The sequence below is a fragment of the Tenrec ecaudatus genome, chromosome 8 (genome assembly GCF_050624435.1).
Source record: "Tenrec ecaudatus isolate mTenEca1 chromosome 8, mTenEca1.hap1, whole genome shotgun sequence".
NCBI classification, from domain to species: domain Eukaryota; kingdom Metazoa; phylum Chordata; class Mammalia; order Afrosoricida; family Tenrecidae; genus Tenrec; species Tenrec ecaudatus.
In genome coordinates this window covers 94,249,923-94,277,025 of record NC_134537.1, presented here as the reverse complement: position 1 = coordinate 94,277,025, position 27,103 = coordinate 94,249,923, and the positions used below count along the sequence as shown (strand labels likewise).

General features: G+C 46.0%; 1 protein-coding gene across 3 annotated transcripts in view; it reads left to right on the top strand.

The window, feature by feature from the left end:
* PSD3 (pleckstrin and Sec7 domain containing 3) overlaps positions 1 to 27,103 on the top strand; it is a 527,311-nt gene that overhangs the window by 46,458 nt on the left and 453,750 nt on the right. Inside the window, exon 1 of one of the 3 annotated variants that reach the window (XM_075556568.1) lies at positions 25,926 to 26,149. The exons of the other annotated variants lie outside the window; for them this stretch is intronic. Within the exon in view, the coding sequence (XP_075412683.1) occupies positions 26,129 to 26,149 (21 nt within the window). The 5' untranslated portion in view covers positions 25,926 to 26,128. Of the gene's footprint in view, positions 1 to 25,925; positions 26,150 to 27,103 lie in introns of those variants that run through there. 3 annotated transcript variants of the gene reach the window in all.

The window sequence follows — 27,103 nt, the reverse complement described above, 5'->3', positions numbered from 1 at the left end:
ATCATTATGAGGCAAAGTCAACTCAAGGGCAATGGCGCGTGCATGTGTGTGCATGTGTGTGTGTGTGTGTGTGCGTGCATGCGTGGGCACTTTAATGAGCTTAGGGGTAAAGTGTCTTGAGTTGAATCCTGTCTAATGCTCCAAAACCCATTGTCCTATACCAGGCGAGCTTGGACAAGGGAAAGGCTGATACAGATTTGGGAGGGAAGGAAAATCATCTGGGAGGCCTGCGTGCAGGAATAAAGCCTGGACATGAGGAAGGTGCCCCGGGAGGCTGGCTGCATCCCCAGGCACAGCCGTCTGAGGCTCTGGTTCAGTTTGACTCCCTTTGGGATGTCATTCAGATCATGTGCATTTCTTCCAAGCACCTTCATCTTTCTACCTTTCTTCCCTCCCACCACACAGCCGTTTAGAACTGCAGGACTTTGGGCCATACACAAGTTGGGAACACAGCGTGCATCTGCCCGAGGCTATGGAGGAAGCTGCCCTGTGCGGCAGCTGGACGGGCACCCCCTCTGACAGGAAGGAGTAGAGGGCACGGGGCAGTGCCGCCCAGCTTTATAGAGGCCTCCAGGTGACCCTCCTCCAGGGAGGGGACCCCAGGGAACCTTTGACACTCGCCTCTTTAACGTGCAAAATAGACCGTTTACTAGTGGTATTTTTATATATGTATATTTTAATGTCCAATAGCGAAGTCGTAGACAACATGAGAAGGAATAAGTGGGCAATGAAGAGGGATCAAAGACAGTGATGGACGATGTTAGGGAGGGGCCAAGCAGAAAACCAAAACCAAGCCAAACTCACTGCCATCAAGAGGATTCCGACCCATGGAGACCAGGTGGACCTCCCCTCTGGGTTCCGGAGACTGTGCATCTTTTTTTTTTTTTGACTGTACATCTTTAGGGGAGCAGAATGCCTCCTTTTTCTGAACATCTTGCAAATGAAAAAGCAGTTTCCCAGAGGCCACCCACGTGGCACATCTGCTGGCTATGGTTACACAGGCTCGGGGACGGTGGGTGGATTCAGCTGACAGGCGCAGGATGGGCAGGGCCCCGTTCTGGCCTGGACTTGGTTCCTTTTGTGCCAGGGCTGGAACGGCTGCCCTCAGGGGAAGAAGTCACCTCGTGGATTCTGCCAGGGTGGAATTTGAGATTGACACAATCTGTTGCCGTGGCAATTTGCACCCCAACTGTGAGCCTCAAGGTAGCCTGCAGAAGCCATAGATTGTACCCAGTCTCCTGCGGGCCCAATCCCACCAATCCACAGGGGACCACCACAGCTGTCCAGAAAGGACAGGACCTCAAGCCCACCAAAGTCCTAACTAATATGAGAGGGTTGTTTGTCCACCTGGGCTGAATTTCACGGAACATGGAGGTGTTTGACCCTGAACTACACGTTAGCTATCTGTCAAGAAGCTAGACAGATTCTCAACCTTCCTAATGTTGCGACCCTTTAATACAGTTCCTCGTGTTGTGGTGACCATCCCCCACCATAAAATTATGCTTGTTTCTACTTCATAACTGTACTTTTGCTACTGTTACGAATTGGTTGACCCCTGTGAAAGGGTCTTTCGACCCCCAAAGGGATCAGGACTCACAGATTGAGAACCACTGTAGATAATAGGATCCCATGTACAAAGTTCTATGCAAAATATGCTACTTTGGCAAGAGGAATGAAACTGAGCAAAATGGCAAGATCTGATGCTGACCGTGGACTTGGCCTCCTGGTTCATAGGCTTGAATTCTTGGATCTTTACATGAATTCTATTCTTTTCTCTTATGCCCATTATCTATAGGCCTTTCATTTCTATAAGGTCAAAATTTGTTATGGACAAGAATCAGATTATCGGGGGTCAGGAAGAAGTGGCTGAAGAATTAAGGAACCCTTCTTTTGGTCAGCACCTCCCCCTGTTTGCCATGGTGCCCACCTCATTGATACCCTATTCACTTTTTCTGTCTCACCGAGATGAAAATTGCCTGTAGCAGCGAAGAAGCCAATGGTTCTTCTTTGCAAGGCTGTGCTCTCTTTTTAGGAAGTCTGATTCCTTCCTGGCACTCAATTCAATTAAAGGGGGAAAAAGGGAGTTGAACTTTGGGCAGCAAGCATTAGGAATGAAATTAAAATGGCCCAGCCTTGTGTGCCAAGAGTAGTATGTGGATTTATGATGCTCCTTTGGGCTCTTCATGAATGCACTTGTTCTGAGACCAGTGAGTGATGAAAAAAAAAAAAGTTCTTTCATGAGGCCTTTCTATTTTTGCCCCAGTGTTGTTGGTTTTTAAAAAGAGAGGTACAGAAAATTCAATGGCATCTCAACTTGGTCCACTTTACGGACAAGCAATTTGGCTTTCCTGAAAGTGAAGGGTTTTGATAATTCAATCACTGACATTCTACTATTTATTACATAGGACTTTTTTTTTTACACTGCGTAGACCTGGTTGTATCATACCTGACAATCTAATTTTTAATATGTGCCTGGATTTGCTTAGAGAACATGTTGGGGACTAAAACTCATGTGTGATTCATCTCCCTACCTTTTACTCAGCGTATGAAAGGGAAATAATTTTGCAGAATGTAATCCTAGAGGGTCATTCACCTGTAAAATCACTTTGGCATTTGATATCCTAAAAAAACCAAGAAGCTGACAGGGACAAAATACCATATGTTCGGTGTGATGTGGGAATCTGAATCTTTCTTCTCTTTTATTACGTAATGTTTGTAAAACCACATGTTCACTCAGCTGTTTCACATCAGCTTTGTTTTGTTCCCACATAAGCATATGCACCAAAGATTAGCCACTTTAATAAAAAAGAAATTATACTTCCCCCCAAAGTTTCCTTGATGATGAAGTGTTCATTAAGCTCTGGATTATGAAAATGCACATGTCAGAGAATTCAAAAAGAAACTCTGAAACAAAATGCTGATTGTCTCCTTTGTTTTTCTCCCCTTTTCAAATATGTCCCTTCCCTTGATCCTCTAGAAAACCACTCAGGACAAGCAGAATTTTTAAATGTTAGCTACCCAAAGTTTGTTTTAAAATATGTAAATATAAAATATCAGAGAACTTTTGCTGCAAACCCAAACAGAGAAGAATTCTAGTCATCCGGAACATGTTGGGGCATATCCTTAATCTTGTCTCATCTGTTTACAAATGGCTGGGGCTTAGCCCAACATATTTCTTTGATGCATATTAACTTGTAATTTTTAACTGACCTCGTGTTTGCCCCAGGAAACTCAAGAGCTTCCCCAAAGTAACATACACCCTAGAAAGTATTTAGTTGTCTCTTTTGTGCCCAACTCCATTTAAATAAATAAAAAATACACCTTTGACTTCTATAGGCCACTACAGTTTGGGGGATTTTACAACACAGCCTCTAATTTAATCTTCAAAAATCGGTACCACTTTTACCATGAATCTGAGACAAAGAGTGCTGACTCCACACAGAGAACTAGAGTGAGTGTCAGGTAATGGGGCACTTTGATGCACGTCAGCATGGCCTGCCACACTGCAGTCACTTGAGCTAGTACTCATCGGTGCTGTCAGTCAATGCTGACTCCCAGTGACCCTGGAGGACATGGTAGAGCTGCCTCATAGAATTTCCCATGCTGTCAGTCTTTATGCAAGCAGACTGCCACTTCTGCCTTCTCACAGCGGCTGCTGAGTTTGAACTTCTGACCATTCTGTTAGCTACTATGCCCCTAGGGCTCACAGAGCTGATATCAATAGGATAGTGATTAATTAGGCTCCTACCAGTTAGTTTAGTCCTTCTCTCAGTTAATTCATGGGTCATTTGCTCGTGCTCTCACGAGGTAGCGGGTCACCTGAGAAGTAGATAAGGCAGGCGCCACATAACACTGGATAGATATTCAGAGTGTTCAGTTCTGGAATCAAAGGACTTTGATCTCATGTGGTCCAAGGAATACTCACGCACAACCACTTTGATTGTTGAAGAGCACGTCCAAGCATAAGGGACGCATTACCTAAATAGCTCTCACTTGAATCACCTATCATCTATATAGACACACTTCTAGTCTAAGCCACCTCATCTCCTTCTCGGCTGATTGCCATCGATTTTCCATCTTAGCTAGACAAAGCCCAGCTTTCACTTTGTCCTCCCCTCACCCTGATGAGTTATTCTCCACACTGCAGCAAGTGGTCTTTTAGAAATGGCAAAGTAGACCACGTTATTCTCAGCCTTAACGTCCTCTCGTGCATTCTTTCCCTACTTAACCGAAACTCGAAAGGCCCAGATGGCCCTGCTTTTGCCCACATCTCTGCCCCCCTCCTGTAGTGTTCGGCAACGGACGACATGGCTCCTTTCTATTCTTCCAATGCTCTAAGCTATTTTCCACTGTAGCACTCTTACATATTCACTGTGCCTGAAAGGCTTTTCTGGTGTGTTGTTGTGTGATATAATTCCTTGTTCATTTGGGTCAGTGTTCACAAATTGCCTCCCAAAACCAGACTAACTAAAACAGATCTCTTTCCAACTTCACACACACATGCACAAACACACCCCTACACAAACCTTCACTCACTCATTCTCAAACCCTTGACTTGACTTTTTTTTTTCATAACCCTTATAGTTTGATATCATATGTCATAGTTAGGTTTTGTGTCAACTTGGCTGGGCATGGCCCTTTGAGTATTTATTAGCAGACCCGAAAAAACTTTACCCCAGGTCCTGATAAACAACTTAACCCTGAGCATTTCTCATTGGCATTAACAACTTGTCAACTTCCTCAATAAAACTTTTAATCAACTGTTAAACTTTTAATCGTGGAATTCCCGAGTTCTGTGTAGCCATCACAGTGGAGGTGAGAACCCATAGACCTAAAACCAAGAACTTTATGAAGATAGCAAAGGTAGTTTGAACCTACTCAGACACGCCTCAAAAGACGAGGCTAAGTCTGCTTCTGAGCGGTCACAGCACTGAAAATGTCCGAAGCAGCTCTGCTGTCTAGGGCTGTCCTGCGTTGGAACTGACTTGACGGGACAGGTTTGGTTTTTCTGTTTTACTTTTACATGCCCTAGTATTTTCACATAGTAGGTATTCTATAAATATTTAAAGGTGGAAGAATATAATATTAGAAAGTGTTTTTTTTTTCATTTACATTTAAAGACTGATTTTATGCGGGGTGAAAGATGGCTAAGATTCCATGCCTTGGTAAATGAGAGAATAGCGGGTGTGGGAAGGCATCTAACATCACCCAATCCATCCTAACTTGATGCCTGGGGTTGAATGGTCCACTCACATCCACACAGCCCATCCATCAGGGGGTGGAATCCCTGCCTCCTAACTTCCTGGCTTAATGACCAGCACTCTTTCTACACTATCAGGCTGTCTATCTCATTTGAGTCAGGAGAAGAGAAGACATTGAGCTTGGGGAAGAGACAACCTGGTAAAGAGAAGAGGATAGATTTCGCTTTGGGCTTGTTGTATCCAAGGTGTCACCAGGACATCTCAGGTCCATTTGTAATGAGCAGTTAGAGGTAAAGCCTGGAAGCGCAGACATGAGTTAAGACGCCTGCATTGATCTTGTAATTAAAGTTGTAATTATAAGTGAGGGGAAGGATGAGATTGCCAAGGATAGCGAAAGAGCAAACATAAGAAAAAGGCAAGAAGAGAAGACCCAAAGGGGCGAAGGGCAGAGGCATTTCATATTAAGTAAGTCTGGAGAGAGTCAAAGGATTCGTATGGAAGAAAGCATTAAGAGAAGAAAGGTCAAGTAGAGCAAGGACTAAGAAGGAGGAAAAACAACTTGGACAGTGTGGGGTTGAAGGTCAAATTCAGGAGATTGAGATAATGAAGATGAAGACCTTGGTGGTTAAGAGCTTTGGAATTGAACCCCCTGGTTTTGGATCCAGACTTCAACGTTCAGTGTTTTTAATCCATTTAAGCTCTGTTGATTCATATATTAAATGGGAATCAAGATACCTATCATATAAAAGTGTTACGGGATGATCCATTTAAATTGCCTATCCTGGTGTCTGGCACCTACTAACCTGCTTAACAAATTTAGCTCTTAATTCTCTGGGTAGAAGTTTGGGATAGAGAAAAAGGAGGAAAACAAGATCTACATTTGAAAAATCAACAGGGCCCAGGAAGATTCCTTTTAGGTAGACAGTGTCCTTTAGAAAAAGGGAAAGGACTAGAAATTGAAACGCATGTGTGAGCTTTAGGAAGGGGACAGAGACTAAGAGGTGAGCACAAAGCAGATTACAGAGGCGAGGAAAGATGGGGAAATTTTAGAGAGAGAGAGAGAGACCTCCATGTCCCTTGCTACATTAGACCACAGCCCCAGCTTGTGGAGAGCTCTCAACACGCTGCAGGTTGGCTGACAATTCCAGCATCCTGAGGTCTGTATAGTTTGATAAACACTAGTGCAGGACGGAGGACCCCTGATAGCATAGTGGTTCCGAGTTGGGCTGTGATTGGCAAGGTCAGCAGTTTGAAACCTCCAGCTGTTCTGAGGGAGAAAGATGAGGCTTTTTACTCTTGTGAAGAGATACCGTCTCAGAAACTCCCAGGGAGCATCTATAGGGTCACTATGAGTCAGAACTGACTCGATGGCAGTGAGTCGGGTGCAGGACTGAGACTAGCTCTGTACAAAACACAAGACAGTCATGCCAGTTGCTATTGATCTATCCACTGGCCATCATGTCTGAGGTAGTTAGTTTATTGTGCCAACCTGGCCAATAAACACATGTGGGGTTAATTGAAAGGCGGAGGGATAAATGACTGTGAACCTCGCCTTTCTAATTCTCAGGTCTCTTGCTTTCTGGTGGTTGGACCAGGGTGCAGCTGCCTTGGCCAGTCCTCTGCTCCAGCTGGCAAGGGTCACGTCCTGAAAGACATCCCTGAAGAGAAGCCACATGGACTCACCCCGATGCAGCCCTGGGTGCTGGAGCAGCCGTGTGGAGACTCCTGCTTGTGCTGAGATGCTTACACGTTCACTGACTCGGCTTTCCTCCTGCAGTCGGTGTCATAGTGTATGTGTTGTTAGATGGAGGAGGACTTTGTGGATTGGTGTTGGACATATGGGTTACTGTTGGACTTGTGGGTTTGGGCAGCACTGGGTTGGGATCTTTTCTTGAGATGCATTTAGCCTTCATATAAAACTCTCTAGACATACATGAGTTTCTGTGGACTTGTTTCTCTAAAGAACCCCGACTATTACAGTGTCCTTTGCCTCAAACTTTTAAATCTTTTAAAGGCTGCAGAGTGACTGATAGGTTGGAACCACAAATGTTGTGCTGGCATCTCAATGTGTAACCAACTCGCCACTATAGGTCCAGTTCCTCCATACCTAGTTCTTTTTCAAATGCTTCTTACTTTTTTTCCTTATCCTGTAATGTGCAGGTCTGAGTTCTTCTGATATATAAAACCAGGATGGTAAATTAATAAATTGGTATAACTTAATAGCTGAAAACAGAGTGAAACACATTGTACAAGAGACTAAAGCTGAAGTCTGTCAATGCAATTTTCTGAATCAGTGCCCGCACATAACTAAAAACCAAGACACTAAGAAAAAAATTGTGGTTGGGCAGTGCAACATGAAATTATGGCTGTGAATGGAAATGGCCAACTTTGACCAGAAATACTTAATCTTTATGACCTAACACTATCATTAATAGTAAACACTGGGCATTTATTAATAGCACATTTCATGTTCATAAGGCTTTGTTCTTATTGTTCTTATTGCTATTGTGTTGGTTCTTACTTAGCACCCTTAGGTGCAGCAGAACCAAACACTGCCTATCCGGCACCATTCTTACAATTGTTATGTTCGAGGCCAATGTTGAAGTCACTGTGTCAATTGTCTCACTGAGGATCTACCTTTCACTGACCCTTTACTTTTAACCAAGTACATAGTTCTCCATGGACTGGTCCCTCCTAATAACATGTTCAAAGAAGGCAAGATGAGTCTCACCATCCTCTCCCCCTTCTAAGGAGCATTTGGACTGTACTTCTTTCAAGATAGACTTCTCCTGGCAGTCCCCACGGTGCTTTTAGTATTCTTCACCAATACCAAAATTCCAATGCCTCACTTCCTCAATCCTTGTTCACTGTCCAGCTTTCATATGCTTATAAGGCGATGGAAAATCCCATGGTTGGGTAGGCACCCTTGAGTCTTCAAAGTAAATACTTTTTTGTTTTTTTCTTAACATGTACATGAGCATTTATTTTCCTATGCAGATTTTTAAATTAAAACCTCATTTTATTGGGGGTTCTTACAGCTCTTATAATAATCCATACAAGCAAGCAGCCACTGTGTCAAGCACATTTGTACTTATGCTGCCATCATCATTTTCAAAGCATTTTCTTTCTGTTTGAGCCCTTGATATCAGCTCCTCATTTTCCCCCTCCCTCCCATGCCCGCCCTCCTTCATGAACCCTTGATAAGGTATAGATTGTTATTTTCATATCTTACATCACCCTCTGTCACCCATCACCCACTTTTCTGTTGTTCATCCCCCTGGGAGGGGGTTATATATTTATGCTAGTGATCAATTCGCCTTTTCTGCCCCCACCTTTCCCCTATTCTCCTGGTATCTCTACTCTCCTCGTTGGCCCTGAGGGGTTTATCTGTCCTGCATTCCCTGTGTTGCAGGCTCTTATCTGTAGCAGTGCACATGTTCTCGTCTAATCTGATTTGTAAGGTAGAAATGAGGTCATGAGAGTGAGGGGAAGGAAGCACCAAAGAACTAGAGGAAAGTTGTGTGTTTCATCGGTGCTGTACTGCACCCTGATTGGCTCATATTTACCCTATGACCCTTCTGTGAGGGGATGTCCAATTGTCTACAGATGGGCATTGGGACTCTACTCCATGCCCCCCCCCCCACACTTTTGGTATGATTTTGTCCTGGATCTTAGAGGCCTGATATCTGATCTTGTCGACACATCATGATCACACAAGCTGGTGTGCTTCTTCCATGTGGGCTGTGTTGCCTCTGAGCTAGATGGCTGCTTGTTTATCTTCAAGCCTTTAAGACCCCAGACACTATATCTTTTTATAGCTGGGCACCATCAACTTTCTTCACCACATTTGCTTATGCAACCATTTTGTCTTCAGCGATCATGTCAGGAAGGTAAGCATCACACAATGCTGGATTATTAGAACAAAGTGTTCTTGTGTTGAGGGAGTACTTGAGTTGAGGCCCAATGTCCATCTCCAACTTTAAATCTTAACATATAGAGATAAGTACATAAATTTATTCCCCTCTTATTATATATATATATATATATATATATAAATATATTTACATGTGATTTTCCTGATACAATCTGTCTTTGATTTCTCGACTGCTGCTTCCATGGATGGTATTTGTGGATCCCAGGAAAATGAAATCCCTGGCAATCTCAGTATTTTCTCCATTTAATGTGATGTTACTTATTCTAATCAGTTGTGAGGATTTTTGTTTTATGTTGAGATGTCATCCATACTGAAGGCTTTAATCTTTGATCTTCATCAATAAGTATTTCTTTGCTCTCTGCAAGCAAGGTCGTGCCGGCTGCATATTCTCAGCAGATTGCTAATAAGTCTTCCTCCATGCATAATGTTTTACCAGCAGCTCATTAATTAAACAAACCTATTTTAGTTGGTTGCCATGGTAGTAAATAGAGATAGACAAAAATGGTTGCCTCCATCAAATTGGTTTATCGTTTCTGAAACATCATTTCACTTAAGCCATAAGTTACTTTTATTTACTGCTAGAATGTGTTTAGGATGCTCATTAGTCCACGTGTTAGTAAGAAAAGACTTCTGAGTCTACGGAGACATGGTGTTGCTAGGCACTGTTGAGTCCACTGCTACTCATTGCAACCCCAAAGGACTGCTTTCTGGGCTGCCAGGCCCGCAGATGTAGCTTGCCAATGCCTGCTGCGTTCAAACCACCACCTAACGGTTTTCAGCGGAATCCTTCTCCAGTGCACCACTAGAAATCCTTGGACAATATTAAACATGCGTATGTGTTATCCTTCCGGTAGATTTCCTTAGCGAATGTGATCGTCAACGTGGACAGTTAATCTATAATCATAACCTTGTTTAGATCTCTTTCTATAGCGTCAGCTCCTTGTCACTCTTGGCAAGAAGAGTCAACAGAATGGGGGATTCCTCAGAGTTTCCTCCGGGAAGGGACAGCTAGGAGCCTGCTGACGCTGGCAAGGGAGGACGGGGGTTGTGGAGGAAGGGCAGGGAAAGGAACAGTCGCTATCAAACGTCTCAAGAGATAGGATGTGTTTGGGGAAGAGAGTACAGTTTGGCTTCTGCGGTGTAGATGAGGGGAGAGGGAGAAGCCACAGGGAGAAAAGTAAGGTTCAGTGACACACGAAAGCCTCAGGCATGGTGGTTTGAAGCGCATTCCCCAGAGCCAAGCAGACTGAGTCCAGACTCCGACTCCAAGCCCTCTGTAGGCCAGGCTTCCCCCCCCCACTCTGAGTCATAGAGCCTGCAGTATGGAGTCTGTGGAGGTTCCAGCGAGAAAGCAGCAGTCTAGGCCCCGGCTTTTCACCGGAGTCGCCACAAAGGAGGGTTAGCTCTTTATTAGTAGAGGGTTTCTCTTTAAAAACTGGAAGGGGCTGATTAGTCATGCAACGACTCACTTCTCCGTCTCCAGAAGTCATGAAGCAGAAACTGGATGGCCGCCTGCCCGAATGACTAAGGTCTCCCCACTTGGAGGGTGGGACCGAGAGAGCTGGTTCCAGGCCCATATGAGGCCCCCATTGTTGTGGGCGAGAAGAGAACGTGGGGCTTCTGTTTGGGTCCTGCAGCTCTTTTGACCCAAGATTCCTGTTCTAATGTGACCCTGGGGGTGGGGGGTGGGGGCTGTATTATGGTGCATTATTATTGGTTTTATTATTGGCTAAATGGTGTTATAAGGAACCAACTTTTCCCTCTTGAGACCTTTGCTCTGAACTAGTCTGAACTCCGGGGAAAACATTCATCTACTATTTTTTTTTCTTCCATCTCTGTTGGGTTTTTCCCCAGGACCCTTGCGATCCCTTCCCCTTGGAAATGTTTCCTACTAGTTTCCTAAAGCTTAGCTGTGTCCTAAAATCACATTCACATCTCCTTGACGATCCAGAGGCTCCGTCCATAGCCACACATTCTCACATATTGATTTCTGTCATTTGCGCTCTCCGTGAACAGTGAAGCTATCGATGGCACCGTGTGATAATTTTTCTCCTCGTCTCTCTCTCGTGCTTTCGTGGTAACACTGCATGGCAGCTACTTTGCAAGTGGCTCCAACCCCTGCAGCTACCGGCCTGTGGCGCCAGGCCCGGGCCAGTCACTCAGCAGACTGAGAACAGGCTGAGAATAATCAGGAACTGGGGATCTGGAAGCAAAACTTCGACGGAGCCAAGGAAGAGGAAATGAGGAAAAGACTCCTGGGGAGGCGGAAGGCAAGGGTAAAATGCCACGCGTAAGCAGAGTGGGGGGGGAGGAAACCTTCGGGAAAGACGCAGAGACAGGAAGCAGAGAGGCTTACATCCACCTGCTCTTTTTACCTCTCTGCCTGGCAAGGTCTTGCAAAGGCAAACGCAGTACGAGAAAAAGGAAAACAAATGTCCTTTTGCAGAGAGACATTCTAGAATCAATCATTGACAGAAGCAGTATAATGACACTGTCGAGAGTAAACTTGTATGTCCAGTACGGGCACTTTCCGTAGTAAACCACGCCCTGAGGTAAAATAGAAAGATAAGAAAACATTACACCAAATTATATATTTAAATATATCTTCATTTCTATTAGTTTGAAAATCAGCGTTAAATAATAGACATGCATATATTCACCACCATCAAGTTAATTTGAGCTCACAGTGACCCTATGGACAGAGCAGGACTGTCTGAGGTTGACTTGTGGTTTTGAACTGCTGGCCTAGTGTTACCAGTTCCTTATTAACTACTCCCCACCCCCACTAGGTCTGATTGGTGTTGTTGTTTTGGGTAGTGTTGACATCTGTGTGGAATTTTAATCAAAGGATAAATCACAGAGCATTAAACTAGCCCTCATGCTTAATGCCAGCCGTTTCAGGAAGTTTGTAACAATAACTTTTCAACATTAATGTTGAAAATCCTTCAGCTGCCAGATATTTCTTCTCTAAGAAAACTCAGTAGGAAAATAAAAAAAGGAAAACTCAGTAGGAAGAGCCATCCAGCTTAAATGACAGCATAAATCAATATGGCCTTCAATTTTAATTTGTTTATGAGTATTATATTTAACATATGAACATAAGGATAGATAAACCACATCTCACTTACTCTGTGTGTGTGTGTGAATAATATCAGGCGATGAAAAGTTGACTTTAAAAAAGTGATAAATCTTAATTATATCTGCTTTATAAATTAAAAATGATTTCACTTGGAAAAATGAAGACGGTGACTGGAGTGAAATGGCAGGTTGGCTTTTCTCCTTTACCCCACCCTCCAGGTGTCCAGTGGCCAAGCATCCAACTGCTCACTCAGGATGAGGGGACAGGAAACACCCCTACGGCGCGTACCCATTGCCCCACAATGGAGCACTTTACCAGGCATGTCCAAGTAGAACATTTTAAGAGCAAAGCACGATGATAGTTCCACTCAAACGACTCTCTTGCCACCTGTGCCTCCTCTTCTGTAAATAAAAACATCAGGTAGATAATCGGCAAGGTCTCTTTGCACCGGAGTCTTGTGCTGTTTGCAAGATACCTGCTTCCAATGTCATTAAGCAACAGCCTTTCCTGCAGCTTTTAAACCATGTCATGATAGGCTTCTTAGTGGTACGTATTGTGGGAGAAAGGCCCTCACCCAGATGAAACGACCCAGAGACTGCAGCTATAGACTCAACCCTACAAACAAGTGTGAGGATGACCCAGGACTGGGCACTATTCGTTCTGTTGTGCACGGGGTCCCTATGGGCTGGAACGGACTGGCTGGCACCTAACAACCACAACCACAACATTCATCTGTCCTGTAGGTTGGGCTACTTAGAAAAAAAGAAAGAAAGAACAAACGAGCGAAACGATATTTCCCAAGGTTCTTGCCTGTGGGTTTTTGAGAATCAACCAACCAAATAGCTGAGCTCACAGAATTAAGAGGTGAAATGATTCAAAAGTTCAAAAGGAGCCACGCTGTCAGGCAGAATTCAGCCCCGGGAACTTGCAGGTGGCCTCTTGTAAGTGAGCTCAGTGGCTGCGTCTCCAGGCTGGGCGTCTTCAGGGGGGAAATGTGGACAGGGATGCTAGCCTTCCCTACTTTCGGAAACACTTCCATTTGCAGAGATCTCCTAGTAGAAGAGTCCTTAGTGAATGCAGTTAATAGGGAGGGTCCTCTATGAAGTCCTCCCCCTGCTTTGTTGACGATCATTACCAGACTTTTGCTCCTTAGAGTCCCTGCAATAAAGGAATCCTTAAAACCCCATCGTATTTCCCACCCGGGGTTAGGCAAGAATTCATTAATTTGTCCATTCAGTCAGTAGACACCGGTGCGCATGTCCGATGTCCCAGGCAGCGCGCCAGCGCTAGAGATCAAAGGTAACTGGATGAATCAGGTGTGACCTCGGGCCTCTGGAGAGGTCTGTCTACCCTGAGTCTCTTGGGGGCGTGATTTAGACGTTTTCCTTCTGAGGATTCCCTATGGCCCCTAACAGCGAGTCGAGTGGCCCGTGAAGGTTTTGAAAATAAAAGTGGTTTTAAATGAAAGCATTGTGATTCCAGGAATGCTGGGATTTTGCAAGCAGGAAGTCCAATCTCCCCTACTCATGGATCAGGAAACAGAGACCAAAGAACCCGAAGGCGTCCTGGGGAGAAAGCTGGCACTCCGGTCTGCGACTGGCTCTGGAGCCTTCTGGAGGCCTCTGCAACCATCCTCACTGCCTCCTCTCAGCCCTCCCCGGGTGGCTGCGCTATGCTGCCCTGCTGGCTGCCGAGCCCCTGGGCACTTTCACAACTGAGCACACAGTGCCACAAGAAGCCTTCTCCACAGAGGGGTGGGGGGCGGGAAGATAATAATTGAATTGAAATGCTTCTTTTAGAGGAAACAAAGTTTTCTATGCAATTCCCCTTACATTAATGCTGCTTTTGAAGTCATTCCCTTTCATTTTCTGAATAATTCTTTTTTAAAATGCCTTCGTGTTTAAGGGAAAAATTTTGTTTCCTTTAAAAATATACTTTCAGCAATTATTTTAATGGTAAAGCCCCACTCCCTGGGTGGAGTAGGAGGATGTAGATAGATTTTTTTAAGAGTGAATCAGAAAAACAGCTGTAACTAGGATGTACTTATATAAAGAGGGAAAAAAAGATGAATGGTTGCATCCATATATAATACTGTACTAAAACCGAAACAAAGCCAAAATGTAAAAACTTACATTCTTACAAGAAGAAACCACTGAAATCATCTGGTTTCTTCGGTCCACAGCTTCATTTGTCATTTATCTCATACTTCCTACCTGCCAAACTAAAGTCCTAGTGGCAGTGTAGGCTACTAACCTCAAGGTTAGCAGTTCAAAACCACCAGTCGATGCGCAGGAGAAAGATGAGGCTTTCTATTGCTGTGAAGAGCCACAGCCTCAAACCCCGCAGGGGCAGTTCTACTCTGTGCTGATAGTGTCGCTTTGAGTTGGAATTGGCTCACAATCAATGCCTTTGGAGTTTTGCTGTATCTGCTAAATTGAGGGGCTGTGGACTCATTAGCAGTGGGCTTTACCATTCATCTGCCAAAGGAGCCCCGGAGGCCCAGTGAGTTAGGCACGGAGCTGCTAGGCCCAAGGACAGAAGTTTGAACTTGCCAGCACTTCCACGGGAGAAAGGCGAGACTGCCTGCTTCTGTGAAATCTTGGAAATCCTACAGAGCAGTTCTGTTCCATCCTCCAGAGCTGCGAGGAGTTGGCATTGACTTGATGGTGGTGGGCTTGAGTTGTGGGTCTACCAAACAAGGAGCTCTGGTGTCGCTGGAGGGTAAGTTTTGGGTGACTGATGACAAGGTTGGTGATTTAAGCCCATCAGTCTCTCTGCGGGAGGGAGATGAGGCTATCTGACCCCTAAATAGTGTCATGGGGAGTCAGAAATAGCTCCACGGAAATGGAGTTTGTTTGTACTATCTAAACCCAAACAAGGATCCTAGTTGTGTGCTAGGGCTGCTAACTGCAAGGTCAGTGGTTCGAACCTACCACTGATTCCAAGGGAGAAAGATGAGTCAGTTTCTGTAAAGTTTCTGGTGGGTTGGAACTGCTGGCCTTGCAGGTAAGAGCCCAACCAGTTATCCACTATGCCAGCAAGGCTCCTGAATATTATGCACGGCGATGCCATTCAATAGAACGCTCAGTGATTATGAGACTATTCCTGGTCTCCACTGCCTATGATAGTAGACATTAGCCACGGATGGTTACTGACCACTTGAAGTGCAGCTAACAAGACTGACAAATTGCATTTTAAATTTACTTTTAATTAATTTACATTTAAATAGGCACATGTGGTGAGAAGCTATAGTATTGGACATCGCAGGTGTGAGCAATAGAAAATATGAAACATCTCAATTTTCACAATGTGGTTATGCTTAGCCCATAGTACCACCAGGGCTCCTGGTTCCCATGAATATATGTACACGTATATATTTAGAGGGAGAAAACAAAGGGCTAAGTTTGACTCAAGGGCTCTTTCTGCCTCAGGGTCTACTGAGGTGCTGCTGCAATTGATAGCAAAGGGCATCTAAGACGATATGAGGCAGACCTCCCACCCATGTGGATTTTTATGTAGATCCTCCTGAGACTCCGGTCCACAGTTGTGGTCCCTCAGTCAGATCAAAGCTAGAGACGGAGTGAGAGGGGGAGGAGATGGTGGCAGAGCTCTGCTTGCTCTCCTCCCCGTTAGTGGAAAGCATGTGGGTCGGAGGGTGGGGGGGCGTGAGGGGTGGTACTATTCTGTAAGGGCAAGCTGGGTCAGAAGACTTCAAAGGAACCCACTGGAGAAACTTGAAACGAGTTGCCTGTGGCTGGGAGACACTGAGCATGGTGGCTTCACTCACACCTCAGAGGCGATGGAGTCCGTGATGGGCTGGCTTCCTCCCAGGAAACCTCGAGCGAAGGCTTACCGACTGCTCTGGAGTGTACCCTGCGAGTGTTATCAGTTTGCACTAGACAGTTGCTGAGGCAAGGGACGGGTGGACCAGATACGGGCCATATGCAAGGCAGGTGGCAGAGTCTAGCTCCTTTGGTCAGTGTTTCCCAAAGTGGGTGATTCAGTGAAAACAGATATCTATACTTTATCCTGGATTATGGAGGATAGTATGGGAGACTTTCATTGCCAGGGAGGCGCTGATTAATTTTTTCCTCCTGAAAAATAAGTCGGCCAAATAAGTTTGGGGACCCAGGGCTTAGTTCTACTCACGTGTCTATGCTGGAGATGGGGCAGGAAGAGGCTGACAGCATCTAGGGCTGAAGAGCGGGGGAGAGACCACCTGCCCTTCTCACTATTCACATCCAGTTGAAACGGGGGTCGATGTAATGCAAAGTCAGCATGAATTTGGGTAGAGTCTAATTACTGAATTGACACCGTGTTTAAGGATCTAAGAATGGTCTAAACACCTTTTAGGACTGCCAAGACTTTATCTAATGTCACGGGAAAGGTTCTCCTAATGAATAAAAGGCTAGTAGGTAGCCCCTTTGGTTCCATCAGGAGGATAAATATCAACAGTCTAGATTTTTCTCTAGATTTTTCTTTCCTACCGTTTTAGGGAACCGTGTTTGTTCATTTCTTTTGTAACAACAGCAGCAGCTTGTAAATAAAACACCACTTCATTTACAGTAGGCTCCCAAACCAAGCCCATGGTCACAGGGTTAATTCCTGCAAATCTTTGGGTCAATCGCATCTGTGTTTTCAGTTAATTCCAGGAGAAATTTTTTCCTCCAGAAATGTTAGTGAAGAAAGATTAATGATATTCAGTCAGACATAACAAATAGCTGGAGGCAAAGTGAGAAATTGCTAGAATTACAGTCACAGAGTGCTCCTCTTCCATTTGCCTGCAAATAATAAGACAGGGTGGATAACAAGAGAAGTGATGATTGCAGTGTGCCGAAGAAAGAAACTGCTAATTAAACACTTTAGGGAGGAAAACGGTGTACAGAAAGCTTACCCAAAATTATTCCATGAAATAGCATCTCTTTGCTTCCCTCTTCCTTCAACGACCATTCCTTTTTTTATCTCCCTTTGCTGGTTCTTAATCATCGCCCAGCCTTCTGAGTGTTGGGAGTAGCTCTTCATCATTCATTCCTTTGGTGCTTCTGTCTCCTGCCTATAAACGCCACTGCTACTCCAGCTCCAGCACCCACCGCCCTCCTGAACTCTAGTCTCGGCGATCCCAAAGCTTGCTGACACTTCTGCTGCAGGTTGAGAAAGAGCCCTAACCTCCTATGTCTCCACTGAGTACCTGATCCCCCTGCTCCGCCATGGCCTTCCCGGGCGCAGCAGATGGTGACCCCATCATCCCAATAGTCAAGACAAAAGCCTTGGAATCAGTCTTGGCTCTCTTGGAATCAGTCTTGGCTCTTTTTTTTTTTTTTCAAACCCTAGCAGCTTGATTTTAGGCAATTATTTTTCCCTTGGAAAATGGCAAATTTCAATCCAACCATAATTTACTGAGCCCCTACTGCAGAACAAGCATGGTACTAAAAGACAGGAATTCCACAGTAAAAATGATTGGGATGTATGTTGTCTAATATATCAATGCAGCTGGTATTTGATTGATATAGCATCCTATCTATTCACTGAAGCATGTCTGGAAGAACTTCTAATGAAAAATATTATGGTAGAGTTGTTTAGGCATTTAAAATAAAATCTTTTTATTTCAAGGCATGTTTGAAGACTTGTATTGTTTGAGAATCTGATAGAGTGACAAAAACCAAAAAGAAGAGTGATTCATAGAACACAAAGGGAAAATATTAAAGTTCTTGCTCACGTGACATTATCTAATTTATCTGTATGAAATGATATAACTTATGATAACAACAACAATAAAAAACATCTGTGCCACAAAGTTGAAGCCAACTCACAGCAACCCTGTGAGTTTCTGAGACTATAACTTTTTACTGGAGAAAAAGCCCTGTTTTTCTCCCAAGGAGCAGCCAGTGGTTTTGAACTGCTGACTTTGTGATTAGCAGCCCAACATGTACCCCACTGCACCATCAAGGCTCTTCAAACTTATGAAAGGGATTAGCAAAAGTGAGTTCATGAGTTTCAGTTAAATGAAAGCATTTAAATCACTTCCCAGGCAAACGTGAAATGCTCTGGAATGCTAGAGGGATAAGAAAGAAACCTGAGAGGCCTTGACCAATTTGACAACAAAAGTGTATCTTTAGTATTAATAGTGAATTGTCAGTAATATTACTAAAATATCAATAAGAAAACATAATGTTTGATCAACCATATTCAAGATCTTACCTCTACAAAATTCTCCCATCACTTCACGCCCACTAACCCATACCAAACACACAAATATGGAGCTGCTTCTGACTCAGACGGACCCTACAGAATGGAGTAGAACTGCTCCCTAGGGTTTCCATATAGGGTATTCTATAAATATTTACAGGAACAGATAGCCTCATTTTGTCCCAGTGGAATGGCTCGTGGGTTTGAACTGCCGAACTCCATGTTAACCATGGGCACCGCTGGGACATCTTTCATGTTAATTAGAATTGCTATAAGAAAAAAGCCAGATAAATATCAGTGTGTTAGGCTGGGTTGACTAGAGAAACAAATTCAGGGACACCCATATATGTGTAAGAGAGAACTTTATATCAAGAAGTAATTACGCATCAATAAAACATACCAACCCAGTCTAGCTCAAGTCCTTAAGTCCAATTCGAGTACATAAATCCCTCTTCAGACTCACGAAGCCACATACAATGATGCAGAATGGAGGAACATTCTTGCCATGAGTGAAAAGTCTTTGGACTCAATGGTGGTGATCCATGTCCAGGGCTCTCTCAAGTCTCGGCCTGGCTCGTTAACAGGAAGAGAGAGAGAGAGAGAGAGAGAGAGAGAGAGAGAGAGAGAGAGAGAGAGAGAGAGAGAGAGAGAGGAGAGCATCCCTCCTCCAGACAGCCATTTATCTCTGTGGCACCTTCAAATGAGGTCATGAAGTGCAGACCTGATTGACAAGATGAACTCCATGCAGACACTGTCACATCTTCAAGTTGACAGGGAAATATGTAACTATCAAAGTCGGCGAGGATGTGGAGATTTTGACACCTCTCAGGCTGCTGGTAGAAATGTAAAATGGTGTGGCCACTTTGGAAAACAGTTCTTCAAAAAAGATTAAACATAATTATCATATGACCCGGCTACCCAAGAAAACTGAAAACCGCTGTGTGAGCTAAAACCTGTACACCAATTTTCATAGCAAAGAATGGAAACATCTCAATGTACATCAATTGATGAATGGCTCAGTAAAAAGGGGCCTATTCATAGAATGGAATATTATTCTACAAAAAAAGAGGTTATTTTGACACATAGACAAGGATATCATGCCTGGTAAAGTGGAGGGTCAGTGAACAAGAGGAAGATCCTAAATGAGATAGACTGACACATGGCTGCCACAAGGGCCTCAGACATAAGAACAATTGTGAGGATGGTCAGGGCCTGGCAGTGTTTTGTTCTGTTGGGTTGCCATAAGTTGGGATTGATGGCACTTAACAACAACACGGATGGATGAATTCTGAAAATACTGTGCATAGCAGTTACATCATCTGTCAATTTGCGAAGGGGTGGAGTCTAGCCTGTCAATCAGGTCATAGCCAATGAGGCCTCTATGTGGGCATGGCCTTCTCCAGAGGATTGTGGGAGCTCCTGTCTTCCTCCCTGGAGGAGGGACACACACATTTGCTGTGAGACATTCCTGATGACAAGGCAGACAGAGCTACACTGATGGAGCCAGAGCCCTGGAGCTGGAGGAGCCACGTGGAGACCCACGCCAGCATTGAGATGCTTCCACTGCCACTGGATCCACAAGACTTTCCACCCATAGGCCTGTGATCTTCCTCTATACAGCATCATTGCGTGTTCTCTGCAAGTCTGAAGAGGAATTTATAGACTGGTCTTGGATATATGGGCTAATATCAGATTTATGGACTTGATCTGGACTGGGCTGAGATGTTTTCTTAATATAAAACTACTCTTTAAATAAAGCTCTTTTGTATACACATAGGAGTGTCTCTGGATTTATTTCTCTACAAAACCCAGACTAATACACTATGTTAAGTAAAAGAAATCAGTCACAATAAGTCATTCGTTGTGTGATCTGTCTATACGGCATGTGCAGCATGGGCTGATTTCTAGCAGCAGAAAATAGAACGGCCATGGGATGGAGTGTGGGGGAATGAGGAGACTAGGGTGACACTTCATGGACATGGGGTTACTTTTTGTGATGGAAAAGTGCTCTAAAATGGATTGTGGGGATGAATGTGGACACACTAAAATCACAGGTTATACACTTAAAATGGGTGAACCGAGTGATAGGTGAACTAAAGCTATGTAAATCCGTTAAAACGATCATTCCAAAGAGGTGAGCAACAGCAGGCAGTGAAAAATGGCTCACATATAAGAGCACTGGCGAGGATGGCCCAGGACCTGGCCCTGTTTTGCTCTGTGGCAGATGGGGTCTTCGTGAATCTGAGTCAGCCTGATGGCACCTCCCAACAAACACAACTCTCAGCCTCAGAGTGTTAACTCTGGCCACGTTACGTTGGTCAGAGTTTCCAGAAATTATATTTGTAAATATTTAAAATGGGAAAAAAGCTCACCAACCTTGAATGATTATTTAGCATATGTGATCAGCTTTTAAGTGAACATTTTAAACATTTGGGGTTCAGGGAGGAAATAAAATAAAATAATCTTCCTTTGCTGATGAACATGGGAAACATCGTTTGAACTGACCTTTCCCGAACAGTTCCTGTGACCCCATAACAACTGTGTTGGAAAAGGAGTCTCAGAGTGTAGGTGCTGTGTCCTAGGTAACCAGTAAATGCATGTAAATTCAGGTCCACCTTCTCGAAGTAGGTGTTTGGGAACCAGTTTTAATGCATGGCGACCCCATGTGTGTCTAAGGAGAAGTGTGCGCTACAGGGCTGATTTTTCAGAAGTGCGTCACCCTGCCATCCCCTTCTGCCCCCCCCCCCCCGCCCCGAGGTACTTCAGAGTACTCATAGCTCCAAATGTCCTATTTCACATGAACTGTTTACACCACTCAAGGATTATTTCATGTTATCTTAACCCCAAACCCGCCAAGTTCATTGTCATAGAGTCAATGCCTACCCAGGAACCCGATCAGCTGAGCAGACCTGCTACAGAGGGGTTTTGAGGCTGTGGACCTTTATGGAAGTAGACTGCCATGCCTTACTCCTGAGGGTTATTGGGCAGGTGTGAACTGATGACTTTGGGGATAGTCATCAAATGCTTAACCCACTGCACCACCAGGGCTCCTTCCACTCTATCTCACTCATTGCCACTGAGTCGAATCCAACTCATAGGGCGGAGTAGCATCACCCAGTGTAGTTTTAAAGGCTGTACATCTTTATAGGATCAGAAAGCCTCATCTTTCTCCCCTGCAGTGGCTGGGGAGCTTGAACTCTCTTCCTTGCGGTTAGCAGCCCAATGCAGTCAGCAACCCACTATGCTGCTAGGGCTCCTTCCAGCCTGTCTAGGAGTCAATGATGCTCTCTGCTCCAGTAAATAGCTAAGCTTAGGTGTAATATATATAGTTTTACATTTAGCTGCAAATCATTGACCTCCTTATGAGTTGCTGGTTCAATTCCCAGGCAAAGACCATCAGGCCAGTAGTCAAATCCCAGGGCAGCCTCATCTTTCTCCCCTTGAGCCACTTTTTACTGCCTCTTACTCCTACTCTTTTGGACAAAGTAGTGAAGCCATGAGTTTCAAAGAATGCCGAGTTTGCTGGGAGGAGGCCCACTCAAACTGTCTCCAGGGCTATTTCTGGAAGGGTGAAAGGTAGATTCGTAAAAAGTAAATATAACCAAGTATTTTTAGTGCTTTAAAATCTCATGAACGGAGACATCAGACAGTATAAGATGTGACAATATAATAATAATTTGTAAATTATCAAGGGTTCGGGAAGGAGGTGGGTGGGGAGGGAGGGGGAAAATCAGGAACTGATATGAAGGGCTGAAGTAGACAGAAAATGTTTTGAGAATGATGATGGCAACAAATGTACAAATGTGCTTGACACAATGTATGTATGTATGGATTGTGATACAAGTTTTATGAGCCCCCAATAAAATGATTTTAAAAAGAAATCTCACTATCTGCCCATAACTGTCTGGAGCCCTGGAGATGTCGTGGTTACTCATCGGCCTGCTAACCACACGGTCAGCAGTTCAGAACCAGCAGCTGCTTCAAGGGAGAAAGCTCAGGCTCTCTACTTCTTTGAAGAGTTCACAGCCTCAGAAGAGGCACCAAGGCAGTGCTACCCGGTCCTGGAGGGTCACTATGTGTCAAAATCAACTTGATGGCGGTGATTTCCCCCCTTTTCCTGAGCTGGCACTGCTAGTGGGTCAGGGAAAGCATGGACAGCAGCAATTTCTCAAAAGTAGGCGTGGGATTGTGTGTTTCCACTCTTTCATTCTGGCTCCTGTGGTGGGACCCACAGGCTAACCCCGCACTGTGGGAGACGCGGCAGTTACAGCAACGCAGGCAGCTTCTTTGGCTACTCTGGCTGCACTATCCTTGCTGAGCTTTAACTGAAGTTAAGGTCGCCCAACAGCTGAGGACCCTGACTTGGATCCTTGGACTACCTGGCCCTCCACCCTAAGCTTGGCCATTTAGTTGCTGTGTTAGGTCGGGTTGACTAGAGAAACACATCCGTGATGCTCATATGTGTGTAAGGAAGAGCTTTATTTTAAGAAGTAATTACACATATAGCAGCCCAGTCCCACTCAAGTCCTTAAGTGTGATATTCGTCCACAAGTCACCTCTTCAGACTCATGCAGCCACATGCAATGATGCACAATGCAGGATGATCACAGGCTGACGGGTGCAAAGTCGTGCGCATCAATGGCGGTGGTAACGTGGCAGGGTTCTCCAGCAATCAGGGTCAGCCAGCAGGAAGGTGAGGGTAAAGGCTGAGAGAGGAGGAGGCTCCTAGGGCCCTACTATGCGAAAGCCACACCCACCAGGAGGTACCATCCACCTGATCGACAGGTTGAATACCACCCCTCCACTTTCACACAGCTTCAAGTTGACAGGAAAATAGGTAACCTACCAGAGGTGCTTTACTTTGTTTTTAGGCATTAGCTTCCTCTTGGAGGTCCTACTGCGCTAGGTGTCAGAATTGACAGGATGGCAGGGGGGTTGATTTAGCTACTGAGCACAGGAAGTAAGGCTAGCCTGAGACAGTCAAGCTGTAAAACAGTGACTATCGTACGGCGGGTCACACGTTCTACCTCGAGGTGGTTACAACAGGTAAGAGTTGAAGGTGTTTCCAACTCACAGCCAGTGAGTCAATTCCAACTCACTGCGACCCAGTATGGTCAGGGTAGAACTGTCTCTGTGGGTTCCCAAGGCTGTTAACTCCTTGCGTGAGCAGAAAGTCTGGTCTTTCTCTTGCAGTTAGCAGCCCGATATGTGGACACTATGCCATCTCGGCTCCTCAGGGACGTATATCTTTAGGGGAGCAGAAAGCTTCATCTTCTGCCTGTAGAGCTGCTGGTTGTGGGAAGCTGCCGTTGGTTTTGAACTTCTGATCTTAAGGTTAGCACTCCCCATCCTGGGCTCCACGATCTCTTTTTAACCACATTGGGAGCATTTTCAACCCCTGAACCTACCACATGCAAGGAAGGGGAAGAGAAAACAAGGTCTGCACCGTTCTGATGGAAAGTTTGGTTTTTAATGACCTACAGCCTGGGAAACTCACAGGGGCTGTTCTATAGGGTCACTGTGAGTCGGCAGCAACTCGAAGGCAGTGAGTTTGGTTTTGGGATTTTACCTTTAACGACAGCCCTGATGACGTATTGTTTAAGCGTTGGGCTGCTGAGCACTAGGTCAGCAGTTCGAAACCACCAGTGGCTCAAGGGGAGAAAGAGGAGGCTTTCTGCTCGTGTAAGGGTAATGTAATCAAGAGGAATTATTGAAAACCAAATGAAGACTGAGCATGATAATGGGACAAGAGGGAAGTCAAAGGTAATAGAGGAAAGAGCTAGGAGGCAAAGGGCATTTCTAGAGGTCTAAATAAAGTCATGCACATATGTAAATATATTTATATATGAGGATGGGGAAATATATCTATGAGCATATATGGATAGGTTTAGTATTAAGGTAGCAGATGGACATTGGGCCTTCACTCAAGTACTCCCTCAATTCAAGAATACTTTGGTCTATTAAACTGGCATTCTATGATGCTCACCTTCCTGACAAAATCGCTAAAGACAAAGCTAGTGAATAAGCAAATGTGGTGAAGAAAGCTGATGATGCCCGGCTATCAAAAGATAAAGCTTAAAGGCTTGAAGGCAAACAAGCGGCCATCTAGCTCGGAAGCAACAAAGCCCACATGGAAGAATCACACCAGCCTGTGTGATCACGAGGTGCTGAAGGGATCAGGTACCAGGCAGCATCAGAGCAAAAAATCTTACCATTGTGAATGAGGTGGGGAGTGCAGTTGAGACTCAAACCCCATATGTAGGCCACTGGACATCCCCTCACAGAAGGGCCTTTGGGAGGAGACAAGCCAGTCAGGGTGCCATGTAGCAGGGATGAAACATACAACTTTCCTTTAGTTCCTAAATGCTTCCTCCCTGCCCACTTTCATGATCCCAGTTCTACCTTACAAATCTGGCTAGACCAGAGGATGTACACTGGTAAAGATAGGAACCGGAAACACAGGGAATCCAGGGCGATGATCCCTTCAGGACCAGTGCTGAGAGTGGCGATAAAGGGAGGGTGCAGGGAGGGTGGAGTAGAAAGGGGAACCGATTACAAGGATCTACATATAACCTCCTCCCTGGGGGACGGACAGCAGAAAAGTGGGTGAAGGGAGACATCAGACAGGGAAAGATATGACAAAATAATAACATACATTATCAAGGGCTCATGAGGGAGTGGGGAGCGGGGAGGGAGGGGAAAAATGAGGAGCCAATGTCCAGGGGCTTAGGTGGAGAGCAAATGTTTTGAGAATGATGAGGGCAATGAATGTACAAATGTGCTTTACACAATTGAGGTATGTATGGATTGTGATAAGAGTCGTATAAGCCCCCTAATAAAATGATTTAAAAAAAGAGCTAGTCTAGGAAACTCAAAGGGGGGCAGTTCTTCCCTGTCCTATAGGGTTGCTATGAAACTGGACCCTTAAAACGCACTTTTCGGCGTGCCACTGTCCTGAGACTAGACTGCTGGGTGGGTACTCAGCACCTGTCCTCTGAGAGGGTGACAGGGGGTAAAATGAGCCTAAAATGGATAGATAGGTCCTTGGGGATAAGGACTGTTTGAGTAGGTCGTCCGGGGTGCCTTCTCTGGGAAGCAATCAAGCCGCAGGTGGCCCTCCGCCTGGCGCAGTCCGTCCCCGCTCCGGGTCCCACCAGGCGGGCGGCGAGCTAGCCACCCTGCGCTCCCGGCGCCTCCGGGGACCCAACGCGCGGCTTCCCTCTGCCGGTCCTGCCTGGGGAGAGCCACCTTCGGAGGCGCCGCTCGCTTTCCTGAGGTTGGAAACGGCGAAGGGCGGAGGAGGCGACAAAGCCACCGGCCGGTGTGCGTTCTCGGAGGGGCGAGCGTGCGGGCGCGCGTGCGGCCGCGGGCTCCGCAGGGTCTGCAGCCCCGGGCCGCGCTCCCGGGAGTCGCGCCCCGCCTCCCCGCCCGCCCGGCGCCGCCCCCGCCCCCGCCCCCGGCCCCGCCCCCCGCGGCCGCGCCGCTTTCGCTTTGACGTTGCTGGGAGCCGGCCGCGCGGCCGCGGCGCGGGATCGGCAGGCTCGGCCGCCTCCGCCAGGGTGCGCGCCGGCCGCCGCCGCGGGGAACCTCCCCCGCCGCTCGGCGGTCCCGGGAGCGCAACAAAGAGCGGCGATGCGCCGGCCGGAGGCGGAGCAGCCCTGAGCGCCGGCCCCGAGCCCCGCGCGCCCGCCGAGGTCTTTGCGCGGCGGCCGGCGCGGGCGATGGAAGATGGAAGAAAGCGATGCCGCGGTGAGGCTCGAGCCGGGCACCGACTCGGGGAAGGGGGTGTGTGGGGTGGGACGCGGGCGCCCGCCGTCCGACGCGGGGGTGCCTTCGCCTTGGCGCCGCTCCGCGCCCAGGGACCCTGGGGCCAGCTGTATCGCGCCCTGTGGGTCGCCGGGTTCTGGGAAGTCGTCTCCCTTCTGCAGTTTCTTTGTGCGGGTTGGGATCCCACAAGGGTCAACTTTGTGGCGCTCCGACCCAGGGACTGCAGCCTGCCGCTTTGAAAGCGTGAAAATGGGAAGAAATGCCCCAGGAACGAACTGAACTCAGGCTTGCTTAGAGGATTAGGGGACCCTAAGCGCAGCGTCCAGTCTGAGCCCGCTGCCAGGGCAGCTCATGTACTTGGGGGCTATCACGTTTCTCCGACAGAAAGAAAAACTAAACAAACAAACTTGGCATTGAACGAGCAGACGGACCAGGAAATATTGTATGGTGTAAGATTCCAAGTTGTATTTAAAAAAAACCATTTACCGTAAATCATTTTATGTGCATTGCAATTGATCAACAGCCTTTAGCTCTAAATTTTGGCGAATGATGTTCTGAGATTTTTTTTTAAACTAGTTAACACAACGTGAGTTTAGAATGTGCCCGGGAGCCTCACAAATAAATGTTTGCTTTTGCTGTTCGCCTCGATTTTAAAGGTTGTCAAACACCCAGTAGCTAGAGGTGCCACGGGCTCTGTATTGTCATTTTCCAAAGACTCATTCGCCCGGCATTGAGACCCAGGATTTCCGCTCGAGACTAAGTCTTGGGTGGGTCCAGGTGTTGGTGGAGGGAGGCAGGAGATCTGGAAGTGGACTCGGTGGGCTTCTGGGAACAGATGCTTCGATTTGCTGGTGATAATGGACAGGTGAGGCAGGGTTTCTGGTCTCTCTGGGCTTGCTTTCCAGTTAGAGAGCTCTCTGTACAGGTAAAAAAAGG